Here is a 14,927-nt window from a genome sequence, read left to right as displayed (position 1 = left end):
ATGCATGCATCTTTAAATCATTTCCCTTTGATTAACATTAAACAGAACATCTCCTCCAAGAGTATAGTCATTTTTCCCCTAGACAAGAAACATCCTAGTAATAATTCACCATCTGAACATAGCCATTCCTAAATTACAAATTATTTGCAAAGCACAGTCTTTAAGTAAACTGCCTTTATTATTATTTTTTAAATAAAGGGGATGCATATCAGAAAGAAAGGACAGGAGTAATACTTCCACACATCCTCTAGGAATAGTTTAAAGAATTACTAAGAGAACTCTGGCTCAGTTTTTTTGTTTTTTTCTGTTTTAAAGATGGAAACCTGGTCAAGCAATGTCATCATCACTGTGAACTAGTTATAAACAGCAGGAACCCACTGGCTAGACTGCAGTGCACTCGAGTATACATCCCCTCCCCCCCAGGAGAGATAAATGTTAAGATTTTAACCTACATTGTCAATATGGGGGAAATATGACTTATAATGTATGAGACCAAAAAAATGAAAATACAAGAAATTTTTATTGAAAACTATCCAGTGCTAAGGATACCTTATTAGTCGTAGTTGTTTTAGACATTCAGAAAAGAATTAAGAATGATTTTTCACAATGCAATCATCAAACAGTATCATCTAATAGCAGTTAATAGGGCTCACATGTGCCTCACATGGCTCTGTCCTGAGCTCTAGCTGACCGTGATTTGGATTTCCAATAGAGTATTTCTAAGTTTATTAGCAAAAACTTGATAAAACAGCTTTTATTTAGAACCACGAGTATGCCTTCCCCACCCCCTTTAATAATTGAGCAAATTATTGACCATTTCATTATTTTGGAGCAGATATTTCACCACAGAAAAAGGCGAGTCATCTCTGAAACCTAAAATACATGCAAGGTATTGGTTCAAAATATTACATTTCATATGCCTTACAAATTTGGATGCAGGATTTCTATTTTCAGCAAGAGTTTAAAACTGTAGCAGTGGGACTGCCACTAAAAATTACCAGCACAGTGAATTGTCATTGTAAACCGCTGGCTCATTTACTTGTGGACTGACTGACCAATGACTACATTAGTCTATCATTTGGCAAAAAAAAAAAAAAAAAAAAAAAAAAAAAGTAAACATTTTAAGAAAAACAGTTCTGTCTTGCGAACCATGTTCACACTATCAGCCTTTTCTTCTTCCGTGTATACTACTGAACTCTGACGGCTCATAGAAAGAAAATCTACGAGAAAGAGAAATGGAGGGAATCTGTCTTTTTTTTCCCCCTCTCTGCTCCTCCCAAGAGAATGGAGGGTGGGATGGAGGAGGGGCGCGAGCGAAAGGCCAGCACACAGGCCCGACTGTAAAGCAAGGAAGATTGGGAGGGGAGGAGGGGAGAGAAAGCCCCTTTGGTATAGCAGCTCCTAGTTGGATTTGGACGCTTCTATTTAGTCTAGCCAAGTTTCAATAAACCTGGAAGGAGACACATTTTGGAATGATTTTTCAGACAGTTTAATTTTTTAAAAAAGGTAAGAAAACCCTCTCTTAGAATGAAGGATGTTGCACTGGGTTTCTCAAAAAAAAAAAAAATAAAATCGTTTAAAATCTCCCTTACTCAAATCATCAGACCTTGAGGCACAGCAGTGGTAGGTTTAGCTATGCAGAGACCTAGTCTTTGCTTATGCAGCCCTCCCGAAAACAGAGCCACTAAGAAAAAGCGGGAGGAGCTAAGCAGCCCCTGGTGGACCAAGCGTCTATTTCTAATTAAGCCCCCAAGAATGAAGGGGTGATCAGTCAGGGTGCAGCATCAGAAGCAAAGACTAGGTGCAAGAAAGAAAGAAAAAAATCACAGCCAACCTTCCCTACCACGTCCTCCAACTGCAGTTTGCCATGTGGGCTGCAGAAAACTGAGCAGAGAGAACAGGGCGGGCCACGCAGGTCCCCTTAGCCAAAACAAGGACAGAGCAAAGGTGATGGGGAGGGAAGAGAAAGAAAAAAATCGCATCCGAGATGCAGCTCTTCCTATCCTCCCCCATTCTTTCTAGAAACACCAATGCAAAAATCCAGAGAAGGGAGTTTTTTTTTTTTCCCCTGTGTTCAGAGAAATAAAGGAATCTGTCTATTTTTTTTTTTTTAAAAGAGAGAAAAGACTTCGGCAAATCTTCCCTCCAAGTCCTCCGTTATCACACACATACCCGCCCCGAAGGTCGGTTCCCCTGGGGGGAGAAAGGGTGGGGTTAGGAGCCACAGACAAGCTCCTTCCTCCTTACAGAACCTCCACACTTTCAGTACAGGTCTGGGGAGTTTTATCTCCCCCATTTCCTATTTGTTTATTTTTCTCCTCCTCAAAGCCAAAACACAAATTGCCCCCCCCCCCCCCGCCCCAGCCCCACCCCTCAGAGCAAATGGTTAGCCTAGCACATCCATCCCCTGCAGCAGGATGGATGCTCCAAAGGGGGTGGGGGTTGGGGTAAGAAGGAGGCCGCCCAGTCTTACATCAGGAGACATGTCCCTCTAGCCTTTTTGAAAATGCAAAGCATGGAGGGGAAGAAGAGGGAGGAGCTGGCTTGGTCTCTGGCCCTAGCTTCTCCCCCTCCCCAGGCCCACAGCCACTGAAACCCTCCGTCCGTCACCTCCCTCCCTGAAGGCCTCTTCTTCAAACCCCGAACACTGTAACCCTTTCCCCCCAGCCCCAAAGATACAGCTGTATGGAGACTTTTGGAGCTGACTCTGAATAAGCCGCGGCCGTTCTCATCTCATTTCGGAGTCCAATGCTTTCCGCATTCATCCTTCTTCTCTAATTTCTCTTTCTCCTCTGCCTGCCTGCCTCCACGCTGCCCAGCCTAGCCCAGGCTCGAGCAAAAGCGCCGAGACCCCGGGATGCGCGCCCGCCGGGGGCCACGGCCACACCCCCTCCACCTCCCGAGAGCGCCCGGGCCCATTCCATCTCCCCTCCATTTTAAGGGCAGAGCCCGGGAGCAAGCTACCTCCCCCGTACCCCACCTCCCTCCCTCCCCCGCCCCAGCTCCGCTCCGAGCCGCCTTCCCCATCCAGGCCCCTAGGAGACGAGAAAAGAACCGGGCACCTAGAAAACGCCTCCCCCCCCCCCCCCCACCCCCCGCCCCCCCCCCCCCCCCCCAGCAAAGAACTGCAATAAGCGGATCCCGCCGGCACCCACGTCCCTTTGCAGGGGGAAATAATAGAAACCGCAAACCGAGCGCCCCGCCCTGGCGGGCGAGCCTGCGGGAGGCTGCGCCAGTGGAGGGCAGGTAGTTCGCTGCGCGCCCAGACTAAATCCCCACAGCCAGCCCCACCCCCCACCCCCCGCTAAACGAACCTCCAGAAGTCACGGAACGCGCCCTTCGCTCCCCTCCGGCCCCAAGAAAAACACATACATCCTAATGCGCAGATAAGATCACAATAACGTGCACAAATCGAGTCCGCTCAAAGCCTGCCCCTCCCCCCGCCATTTCTCAGAGCCTCCGGTGCACTTGGGTTGGATGGGTCTGGGGAGAAGGGAGAAGGCGGGAGAGCCGGGAGAAAAAGGAGAATGGGAAAGGGGTGAGAAAAGGGAGATAAAGAATACTACTAGGTCATTTTCTAATAAGTAGCCGAAGGAAGATGATAAAGAAACCCGGATATTATTCTCGCTCATCAATTTAGCACTCAAAAAGTCTGTACCATCTTCGAAAATGGATAGTCCTCGCCGCTCCCTCCCCTTCCTTCCCTCTCCCCAGGTTTCACTACAAGCACAGAGCCACCTCTCTAGATCTCTTGTTTCTGTTTGCGAGTTAGGGGCGGACAATACGTGACACTCTCCAGCTTCACTTCCATAGAGACTATTGGCGATACGAGTTTCTATCAGTTCCAGCTGATTTATTAAAATTGTCAAGATACAGACTTTCAGCATAAAAAAAACAGGCAAGGATGTTGACAGTGCATGAGTCTGCTTTGCCATCTTTTGCTACGAAATGTGCAGATGGTCTGTACTTTATTTAGATTATATTGCACAAAATGAGAAACTTTCTTTTACTATGTGCCTTTTTTTTTTGCTAAAAATCGAGAATCCAGTTTCATACCTTCCATCTGGGGCCCCATCCACATATCACAGCGTATGAGATACATAAAGACCTACTATAATACAGTACATATACAATCTTTAAACTAAGGTAACAGCTCTGAGGTCTATATCACCATTTTCAATAAATCTTTACCTACAAATATTGAACAAATCTGAACTATAGCTGTACAAAAAGTTTTTTTTTTTTTAAAACCACAAGGCCTTTAGATGCAAGGATTATTTAAAAATTTTAATCCTTTTAAAACCAGGACATAACGTACCAACATACTTGCATGCTAAAAACAGAGGAAAAAAAGAAATCAAAAGGGAAGAAGTGCCTGAAAGTCTTACTGAAAAAACACAGCAAGAATGTTCCCTTTTCACTGTACAAAAATACGCCTGAAAATATATTAATTTTTAAAAAAGACTGAGGTCTGTTATGTATCAAAAATGTTTCAATACCTTTTGTACTGAGGTCTAGGCTGTCTGGTATTCAATCAAGGAGGTATAAGGGAACAAGTTACAAAAAAAAGGTTGGCAAGTAGAAATCACATTTGTAAAACCATAAACAATTTGATCTGAAAAGTAAACTCTGATCTTAAGTCAGTTCACAGTTTTTTTTTTGTTTTTGTAAGCGTTTGTACAGTCTGTATTTTTTCAAGCTCCCTGCAGTTTTGTTAAGAATCGGATGCATAGAAGACATCAGTTTTCTCCCTCCAAAATAATAATAATAATAATAAAAAGTTGCAATGGTCCCTTTTGTTTTTGTTTTTTTTTTTCTTTTTAAATCAACAGTTCTGTAAGATCTCTCAGGAAAGAAAAAGGGAAAAAAATCCACAAACCCCCTTGAGTAACAGTTGCGCGGCCAAAAGGCTTCTTTGCAGACCGTCTTCCAGACTTCAATCAAAGACCGACAAGCTTCAAACAGCGCCTTCCGGAGCGTCCCCCCCTCCCCCTACTCCCGCCCCCAGTCCCTTACGCCTTTGTTGCGATCACCAATTTCAGGGGAAAAAATAAAAATACAAAAAAAAAAAAAAAATTACACATTTTGGGATGGGGGTGGGGAATCACAACTCCAGGCTGGGTTTGGAACTACCTTGAGACATGATAAGGGAGAGGGGGAGGGGGAAAGAATTTAAAAATTAAAATAAAAAACAGGAAAAATAACCAAAAAACTACTCATTTCTCTTAAACTCCACCAATTTTTTTTTATCATCTTTTCCAATTTCTTTGCGTCATCATCACAACATCATGAGCATCTTCTCTTTCCCCATCATCATCAATATTCTCATCATCATCATCATCATCATCATCATCATCACGATTTCCTCTCGAACCCTGCTCCGCACTACCGGTCGAGGGAGAGACAGAGGTGCCCCCTCCCCCCCTTTTCAATATGTGAACACCAAGTCGGAAAAGTTCGCCTCCAACCAGTCCCCCGCGATCATCTCGCTCAGCTCCGGGGTACAGTAGTCGGGGAACTCAAAGTGGGAGCCCAGGCTGCCCTCGCTGAACGAATCCAAATCTTTATCCACCAGGGACAGGGATAGATTCCCCGCCGCTGAGCCGCCCCCCAGCTGCTGCTCGGTCGCTGAGTGGGGATTTTGGGAGAAATTCAAGCTCAGATCGAACATCAGGTCGTCAGCCTCCTCGCTGCTGCTAGAACTGGAACTGGAGGAGGAGGAGGTGGAGACAGAGCGCGAGGAAGCTGGGGACAGGCTGGGCTGCTGCAGCTGCTGGGCGCTCTGCTTGGTGATGTTTTTGAAGCTGTAGTAAAGGCGGCTGGCGCTGCCGCCCCCGCCGTGGCCCCCGGCGGAGGTCGCGCCGGCCCGGACCTCCTCGTACAAACTGGCCCCCTCGGTGGATTCCGCCGAGCTGCTCAGCGTGGGGCTGGCGGGCACTTTGGCGACGCTGTAGCGCCGGAGCAGCTGCTGGGTCTGCTGCTGCTGCGTCTGCTGCTGCTGCTGCTGCCGCCGCCCGGGATGCTCCTCGTCTTCTTCCTCGGGCTCCTGCTTGATCCGCAGTTGAAGGTCGTCCTCGTCCTCCTCGTCCTCCTCGTCCTCCTCCATGAAGACGCATTTGACGGTTTTGCTGCAGCCGCCCGCGCCGCCCGCGCCGCTCACTTTGAGGGTGCCAAACACCAACTCCTCGCCCGCGTAGTCTCCGTGGTGGGCTGTTTTACCGGCTCCCGGCTTGGGGCAGGATGTGGACGAGGAGGAGGTCGAAGAGGAGGACGGAGAGGTCTTCAGCTTGCTACATTTCTTGCTGGAGCTCTTTGAGTTCTTGCTGCCGCCGCCGCCGCCGCCGCCGCCGCCGCCCCCGCTGCCGCTTCCCCCGCCGCCGCCGCCCCCGCCGGCACTCTTCTCGGGGCTCTGGCTAGCGTTAGGTTTGGACGAAGGGTCCATTTTGGGCTTTTTCCTGGGCCTGTACTTGTAGTCGGGGTAATCGGCCATGTGCTTGAGCCGCAGCCTCTCCGCTTCCCGGATAAAGGGGATCTTCTCGCTGTCCTTAAGCATTTTCCACCTCTTGCCCAGCCTCTTGGATATCTCCGCGTTGTGCATGTCTGGGGACTGCTCCATGATTTTTCTCCTCTCGATTTTAGACCACACCATGAAAGCGTTCATCGGCCTCTTAATGTGGCCCGATGCCGTTTTGCACCAGTCCGGGTCGCTTTCATCCAGGGCTACTGGGCTACAGGCCATGAATTCGCCCTCCTCCGTGTCCATCGCCTCCCGGGGCAGGTTGACCTCGCTTTCCAGGCTATCCGCCTGCTGCACCATGTTCGGGCGTTGTGCGTTGCGTTAAAACCCAAAGCAACTTTCTCCTGTGCGGCAAGCCCCCTCCCCCTCCCTCCCACCCCCCCCCCCACCTCCCCTTGCAAGTTGCAAAGTCCTCCGTACCCCCTTTTTCTTCTCCCCCCCTCCCCCCCGCCCCCTTCCTGCTCCAGCTGCACACAACGGCTGCGGCGGCTTAGGTGGCTGCTACCCGCTGCGGTCTTGGCGGCGGCGGCGGCGGCGGCGAGGTTTCTGAGCCGAGGCAGGCGGCGGCGGCGGCGGCGGCGGCGCAGGACCCCTCTTGCTCCGGCTTGAACGCGCTCCCTGCCGCAATCGCCGGACCCCAAGTACTCCCAGGCGCGCGCACTGCTTCTGCAAAAAGTTGAGGGCTCTCTCCCAACTAGTTATCAGGGTGTCATATGGGTGACATCACTCCCTGAGCCAGCCAATCGCCGGCTGTCAGCTCCTCCCCGATCCCTTTATTAACTCCCCTTCTCCTCCCCCTTTGCCCCGCCTGCGGGGCTTCATCGGAAAGCTGGAGGTGGGGGGAAAGCGTGTCTAGAAATGTGTTATTTTAAAATATATGCGTCTGTTATGCATCTATGCGCTCCCTCTCCGCGCCACCGAGGCGTATGCCTCTATTCTCCTCCTCGCAGAGGTGGGCACGCCAAGGCGCTCACGCCCAGAGAGACTGCCCCGCGCTAGAACCGTCTCTGCCGTTGCGCTGGGACAGCCCCCCGGCCCCCACCTCAAGCCCCCTGCTTCGCTTCTCGCTCCTCCGCACCCTCCGTCCCAGCACGCGTTTTGTTAAAGGGGGCGGCGCAAGGTTGCAGATGGTGGCTGTACAAGCTCCGGGACTAGACTCTGATTTCCATTTGCCTGGTAGCATCCGACGGGGTGATTTCAGCTTTCCCAGAAGCGCCGATGGATTCTGGTGGGCTCCGCTTCTAGACAACTGAAGGTGGCGCTTTAACTCTACAAGCTTTTCTAAGACACGTGGGGCTCTCCCCCCATCCCCCCTTTTTCTCAAGGCAAGGAAAAAAATCAATTCAAAGCCCAAGAGGCTGTATTTTCCTCCCTCCTTTGCATATTATCTGTTTGGTCCTATCTCGCTTCGTTTTTTATCCTAGATCGTATTTTGGTGACTTTTTCTTGATTTTTCTTTTTCTTTGTTTTGCTTTGCCCCTAAAATCAGAGGTGTGAGTAACGGGTAGATGGTTTTCCTGCAGATCAGTCACTCCCATCCAATCTGGCTGAAGAGAAGAGATGCTGCTTCTCTCCTAGACCCGGGCTGTTGTGTCATGACAGCAGTGAACAGTGGCCCCCACCCTCCTTCCATTCTTCCTCTTGTATCTCCTCTCTCTCTCTCTCTCTCTCTCTCTCTCTCTCTCTCTCTCTCTCTCTCTCTTCACACACACACGCAGGACTAAAGATCATTAATTGACAAAAAGGTAATCTAGCTCCTGGTAACTCACTTTGGGGGAGGGGGAGTTGAATAATATAAACCAGAGACGAAAGAGTATTCCCAACTGACTTTCAATTGAATAGATTTTATTGTGGAGTAGTTATTGTGTGTGGTAACGGGGGTTGGGCAGTGTCTCTCTAATCAGAAAAGGAATAGGACTATGGATTATGAAGCAGTCCATTGAAATCAGTTTTGTCCATCATTTTGCACAGGAATTATACTAGAATATTTTCTTTCATATTTAGAATTTGATTTTTTTAATTGTAATTTTCTCTAATGTTTCTCCATTTAATTTCTTTCTTATCCCATTGAAACAAGGAGGTGACACTGGGGTCCTAAAGGCCATACCAGTGACAAACTCTGATAGATTCTAAAACTGAGAAAGCAAATATTAGTCAGTAATGTACAAAATATTGATGGATACAAGAACCAATGCAACAGAATAGGGAAAATGTATTTTTTTTACCAGATAGGTGATTGATTTTTTGCTATGAAAAAGTTTGGAGAGCTTATCCACAAATATGTGGCTCCTTGAAGAATTGTGAAGCTCCAATGAAATAATGTACGCAAAGTATTGGAATTACTAAAACAGTCTGATGTACTGGTTTGGAGCCTTAGGGAGCATAGATCAAAGATCTAGACGTGGGAGAGATATCAACAGTCATTTAGTCCCTCCCTTTTATTTCATATATGAAGATACTGAAGTCCAGAGAAGATAAGCTACTTTTCCAATATCAAACAGGTGGAATCAGAGGGAATTTGAATTGATTCTCCTCTTTCTGTTATTTCATGCTTGCTCTCTAGGTCCAAAAACTACCTTTGACAATTTACTAGCTGTGTGACCGTGGATAGTCATTTCATTTCCATGAGACTCAGTTTTTTTTAATCTCTAAAATGGAGGGTGACAATTGCAACTACAGTACTGGCTTCTCCTGAGGATCAAATTGGGTTAACACGTAGAGCACTTCACAATCCTTATGTAAATATATGAATTGCTATAAATATTTTGGGATTGTTATCTATCTATGGAAGTGTGTTAAAAATAAAAATATGGTTTTCCATATACCTTACAAAGACTTTTTCAGCATAAGATCCCATCTCTTATCTTTTTGAATCCCTCTGGTCTTAGAGACAATTTAGCAAAATAAGAATAAAGCCTTTGAATGCTTTCTTTAGCAGTAATCAAATGCTTCTAGCTCAGTTCAGAACATAGAACTGCATTTACCTCAGGAGGTCACAGACTGTATTATTCAGGGCTATAATAAAAAAAAAATTAAGTACCAGAGTTCTTTTGCATTATTCACATCACCCCCCCCCCCGCCAAAGAATGAATTTAAGAATTTTGATAACCAGTTCACTTTAAACATTGAAGTGACTCTAAATCTGTTTCCTTTTATACAGCCAGTTTGACCAAAAGGATTTACAGTAATTTGTACTGTATGACCTAGAGATTGAGATTCTATAGAATACAAGGCAGCGTGTGAAAATTCATCTTCACTCACTGGAGGATGCTGGGTTATCTTGTTTTTCTCTGCACCTCACAGATTTCCCAGTTATTGGGAACTCCACAGGAGTGTGGAGAGGATGGTTAATCTAGCCCCTCCCCCCCAGATCATGATAAATTCACACTCTAGTTAGAGGCTTTGAAATATTTTAGCTCAACTGCATTGTTTTCATGCTTAGTACTGATCCACATAGCATTTGAGGTACAAAAGAAAACTCTGCTAAATTGTGGCAAAGTTAAATACTTATTTGTCTTTCTTCATATATAGTAAAAATCACTGCTAATTTGAAAATGGGTGTCTCTTAAGTATATTTCCACTGCTCTATGGTCCACTAAGGAAACAAAAGTTGAAACCACATTTATTTAAATTATGAAGCTTGGAAGAAAACTAAGGTATTAGCTGCATTTAAGAAAAAAGAAAGATGAAGGCAAGGAGCTATATAGAAGTGGGGATGTACCAAAAAAAAAAAAAAAAAGTGCTTCTCCAAGTCAAGTGGTGCTTCTTGATGAATTTTTGCTTAAAAAAATCTTACTGGAGTTTGGACAATGGATAAGCATATAGTAGTTGTATACTTATGCATATAGAGACATCAAATGTTTTCTATAATACAGTCCAGAAAAACATAAATCAAGAAAAAATCATTAGTGCTGTATTTTGTGATAGATGTCAATTAAAGAATTCAGATTAGTAGTCTTAGAAGACATTGATCAGTTGAAGAAAAAAACTATACACATGTTTACATACACAAACATATATGTGTATCGTTATTGCTTTGATGTGTTTATGTATATATGTGCGAACATTCATATGTATGCTGATTTTTTTATGTGTGCATACATACATACGCCTAAAACTTTGTAAAAGAAAAGAGTCTAACATTTTTGGAAAAGAAATTGGAACATGATTGAGACCTCAAATGCTTCATTCAGTCACAGTAGTTATCCATGAAAAACAGATGTCAGCACAGAAGCCCTGACAAACTATTTGAAAGGAGTTTTAAGATAGCAAAGCCAGAATATTTAGTTTTCAGAAAAGAGGTCTATCTTGAATAGCTAATTTTAATAGAATAAAAATGTGTCTATCATTGTTTTACTCATGGGAAAATGGTTGGATTAGACCCATGAACATATTTTCATAACTAATTCACACTCCATTTGTAATTTTGAGAAAAATAAGACATGCCTTTTCCCCCTACAGTAAACATATTGATATATCGACTGGAGAAGAGAATTAAAAGGACCATCCTTGAATTTCAGAGAGTTAGCCTTGCAGGCAATACTCTCATGATAATTTATTTATTTGTGTGTATATGTGTTCATGTATTTATTTTGATTCACATCATTAAAAATTCTTGGGCAAGTCTTATAACCTGTCTGGGTCTTGATTTCCTAATTGTAAAATTAAGGTATAGATAATCTTTGAGCCTTTTTCAATTCTCAATCCTATGATCATATGAAGTGCACCAAAGATAATTATTGTACAGACTTAAAATAAGTTTTTGTAAGGAATTAAATCAGATACAACAATAATATGATTGATAGTGTATCATAAGGGACAGAGAATGGCCTTGAAATCAAGAGAATGTGAACTCAAGTTCTTACTGACATTTATTAAGATTTTGCCTGAGAAGCAGTGTTAAAATAATGTGAGAGTCAGAGGCCAGGAACCCTAAGTCCAATTGCCATCTCTAACACTTACTCAGATTTTTGACTGTGCTGGACAAGTTAATTAACCTTTCAGATTCTTAGGCAATTTCTATCAAGTTACAAGTGATCTGGGAGCTATCTACCTCCAGTGTTGTGCTATATAGTCAGATCAAACCTTCATATAAGAGTCTATGCTAAATTCTCAGTACAAAAATTACAAATCAGGGCTTGAATTATCATTTTGTTGATTGCCTACATTTAAAAAAATGATGGAAAAATGTTAATAAGGTAAATTAAACTTAATGATTGTGTGTTTTGCAGGTTTGGGGTATGTGCATGTTTTTCTATTAGAGAGCTGATTGTTAAACATTTATCGGTGCAAGCCAACCTTTAACTATCTGCCAAATTACAGGGACCTGGGAACTCCTTGTCCACATACATCCCACATCCCATTTGATATATTACAAGTAGTAAAAAGTACACAAAACTACATTTCCCCCCACTTTTGAAAAATGTTTAATTCAGACTGATCTTCCTCTAGTTAGTTCACTAGTGAGGTTTTATTGTAGTGCACATACGTGAATTAAGCTATAGGAATAATTAAAGTGTATCTTATTAAATGTACCAATTCATTACAAATACATAATGTCTAGAGGTTCTTAAACTGAGTTCTATGAATTTTCATACATGTATATATATATATATATATATATATATATATATATATAAAATCACATGCATACACTATATATATATACATATAATAACTAAATGCCAATATAATTTGTTTCCTTTATAATTTTCTGTATTTTTTGTGTTAAAAATATTATTCTGAAATGATCAGGAGGATGATTTTAGAGAGGCCTGGAGAGATTTACACGAACTGGAGCTAAGTGAAATGAGCAGAACTAGGAGATCATTGTACATGGCAACATCAATATTATACAACAATCAATTCTGATGACCATGACGTTTTTCAACAATGAGATGATTGATGCCAGTTCCAAAGATCTTGTGATGAAGAGAACATCTACATCCAAAGAGAGGACTCTGGGAACTGAATGGGGATCACAACATAACATTCTCACTCTTTTTGTTGTTGTTCACTTGCATTTTGTTTTCTTACTCATTTACTTTCTTTTTTTTTAATCTGATTTTTTCTTGTGCAGCAAGGGAATTGTATAAATATGTTTATAGATACTGAATTTAACATATTTTAACATGTTAAACATATATTGGATGACTTGCCATCTAGGGGAGGGGATGGGGAAGGAGGGGAAAATCTAAAACACAAGACTATGCAAGGGTCCATGTCAAATTATCCGTGCATATGTTTTGAAAATAAAAAGCTTTAAAAATTAAAAAATAAATAAAAATATTATTTTGGATGGGTCTTTATGTTTTATCAAGATGCCAATAATATGTACCACCAAAATATCATTATGAATCCTTATAGGATTCTTAATGAAAAAGAATGATCTTTATATTGGCAATAAGAAAGCTTCAATTCCAGACTGCTCTTCTACTCCTTGTGTGATCTTGGGAAATTTATCTTCTCTTTCAGGGTCTTAGTTTCTTCATATGTAAAATGATCTATTTTGTAAAATCACTTCCAAATTCTTCTTCTGTCATTTAAGGAATGCTTCTACAAAGTTTTTCCTTAATGTTCTGTAGCCCACTGGTACATTATCTCAAAGCACTGTTTAGTATCCCTCAGTTTTTTTTTTTTTTTTGTGTGTGTTTATTTTAGGATTCAGACTTGTCTTCATGAGGAAAGTGCCCTTGTCTTAGTATCATTGACTTTACTGTCCTCCTGTCTTTGCTTTGTGGAGTTTCCTGCTGAATTATTATCCTGTATCAGATTCTTTTAACTAGATAACTGGCCAATCTTTATTCAACATGTTAAATATTTCATCTTTTGTTATTTAGGCAAAGCCTAAGTCTCATTTAGATTTTTTTTCTTTTAATACTTGCTCCTTAGCATTAGTTTCCTGATAATTGCATTTTGATAGAAATTACTTTAAAAATCATTAAAATGTTTCATTTTGCATTTGGAGTGTTTGGAGGGCATAGTGGATAGAGTAAATTCAGAATCAAGGGATACCTGGATTTGTACTCTGTCTCCAGACCTTACTAATCTTGTAACCCCAGTTCAAGTCATTCATACTCTATATGCTTCAGACAACATCCTGAGGCTTAGCTAATGACAAAATCTTACTGACAAAGATGTATTGAGAGTTGGTGGAAAGAGTTTCCACACAAAAAGTTCTCTCAATTGACAGGATGTCAGAGCTTCAATGTTTGTTTAATTTATCTTGAAAATCCATTTTTTTTGTATGGCTAATAATCATCAGTCTAAAATTCCAAAAGCAAGAGGATCTGGAATATAGAATTACTTCCCAGCAACCCTTGATACTTAAAAAAAATCATCATCATCATCATCAACAACAACAACAACCAATCCATACCCTAGAATGTGACAAACTTAATGAGGCAGTTAAAAAAAAGTCATATAGTTTTTTTCACGATTGAGTCCACAGTTGGAAGACTCTTATTTTGAAGCATTGTATCTTCATTTTTAATATCAGTTTCTATGTTTTTAGCAGGAGAAAAAGTAACATTTTATTTTGTGTCTGAGCTTGTTTGTGTGTATGTGCATATATAGTTCTGAACAAGAAAAATGGCTTTTTTGAAATGTTTTAATATTTATATATCCATATTAGTATAATTATATTACTTAACAGAAAATATGGAATACTTATATATAATTTTGTATAAATATGCAGACATTAATAAACCTACAAAGGAGAATTAATTTGAGGTTATGTCAGTTATGTATCTTATGATATACATATGACTGTGGCTCTGTCATTCAGTCATATCTGACTTTTCATTTCTTCATTTCCCTGTGGACTATAATATGCCAGACTCTTCTATAGTCTACTATTTCCCGGAGTCTGTCTAAAGCTCATGTTTGTTGCTTCCATGATATTATCTATCCATCTCATACTCCAACATTTTTTTTCTTTTGCCTACAATCTTTCCAACATCAGAGTCTTGTCTTTTCCTTGTGTGGTGAAAGTGTTTTTATTTTCAGCATTTGACTTTCCAATAAATAGCATGAATTAATTTCTTTTTCGTTTTGATGGATTTGATCACCTTGCTGCCCAAGAGATTCTCAAAAGTCTTCCTCAGCATCACAATTTGAAAGTGACAATTCTGCAGTGCTCAGATTTTCTTATAATTCTACTCTCACTGCCATACACTGCTATTGGGGTAAAAAGTAGTTTTGAATTTTGTTGGCAAAATGATGCCTCTGGTTTTTTTGGGTTTTGTTTGTTTGTTTTAGTATACTATCCAGATTTGCCAAAACGATTTCTGAAAAACAAGTGTCTTTCAGTTTCATGGCTTTAGTCATTGTGTACAGAGATCTTTGGGTCCAGTAATATAAAATCTGAAACTGCTTCCAGTTCTTCTACTTCTACTTCTGAGTGCAGAAT

The 14,927-nt window shown here is 42.1% G+C and overlaps 1 protein-coding gene across 1 annotated transcript; it reads right to left on the bottom strand.

Moving 5' to 3' along the window:
• Positions 1-4,650: 4,650 nt before the first annotated feature.
• SOX11 (SRY-box transcription factor 11) lies at positions 4,651-6,911 on the bottom strand. The gene has a single exon (XM_031951186.1). The coding sequence runs from the start codon at positions 6,815-6,817 to the stop codon at positions 5,429-5,431; it is 1,389 nt and encodes a 462-aa protein (XP_031807046.1). The 5' UTR covers positions 6,818-6,911; the 3' UTR covers positions 4,651-5,428.
• Between the last annotated feature and the right edge of the window lie 8,016 nt (positions 6,912-14,927).

This window comes from Sarcophilus harrisii, chromosome 2, assembly GCF_902635505.1.
Source record: "Sarcophilus harrisii chromosome 2, mSarHar1.11, whole genome shotgun sequence".
NCBI lineage: Eukaryota > Metazoa > Chordata > Mammalia > Dasyuromorphia > Dasyuridae > Sarcophilus > Sarcophilus harrisii.
This window is presented reverse-complemented; position numbering and strand designations above follow the sequence as displayed.

What these genes read in the sequence shown, in the direction of transcription:
- SOX11 (XM_031951186.1), bottom strand. Translation starts at nt 6,817, where the DNA reads ATGGTGCAGCAGGCGGATAGCCTGGAAAGCGAGGTCAACCTGCCCCGG.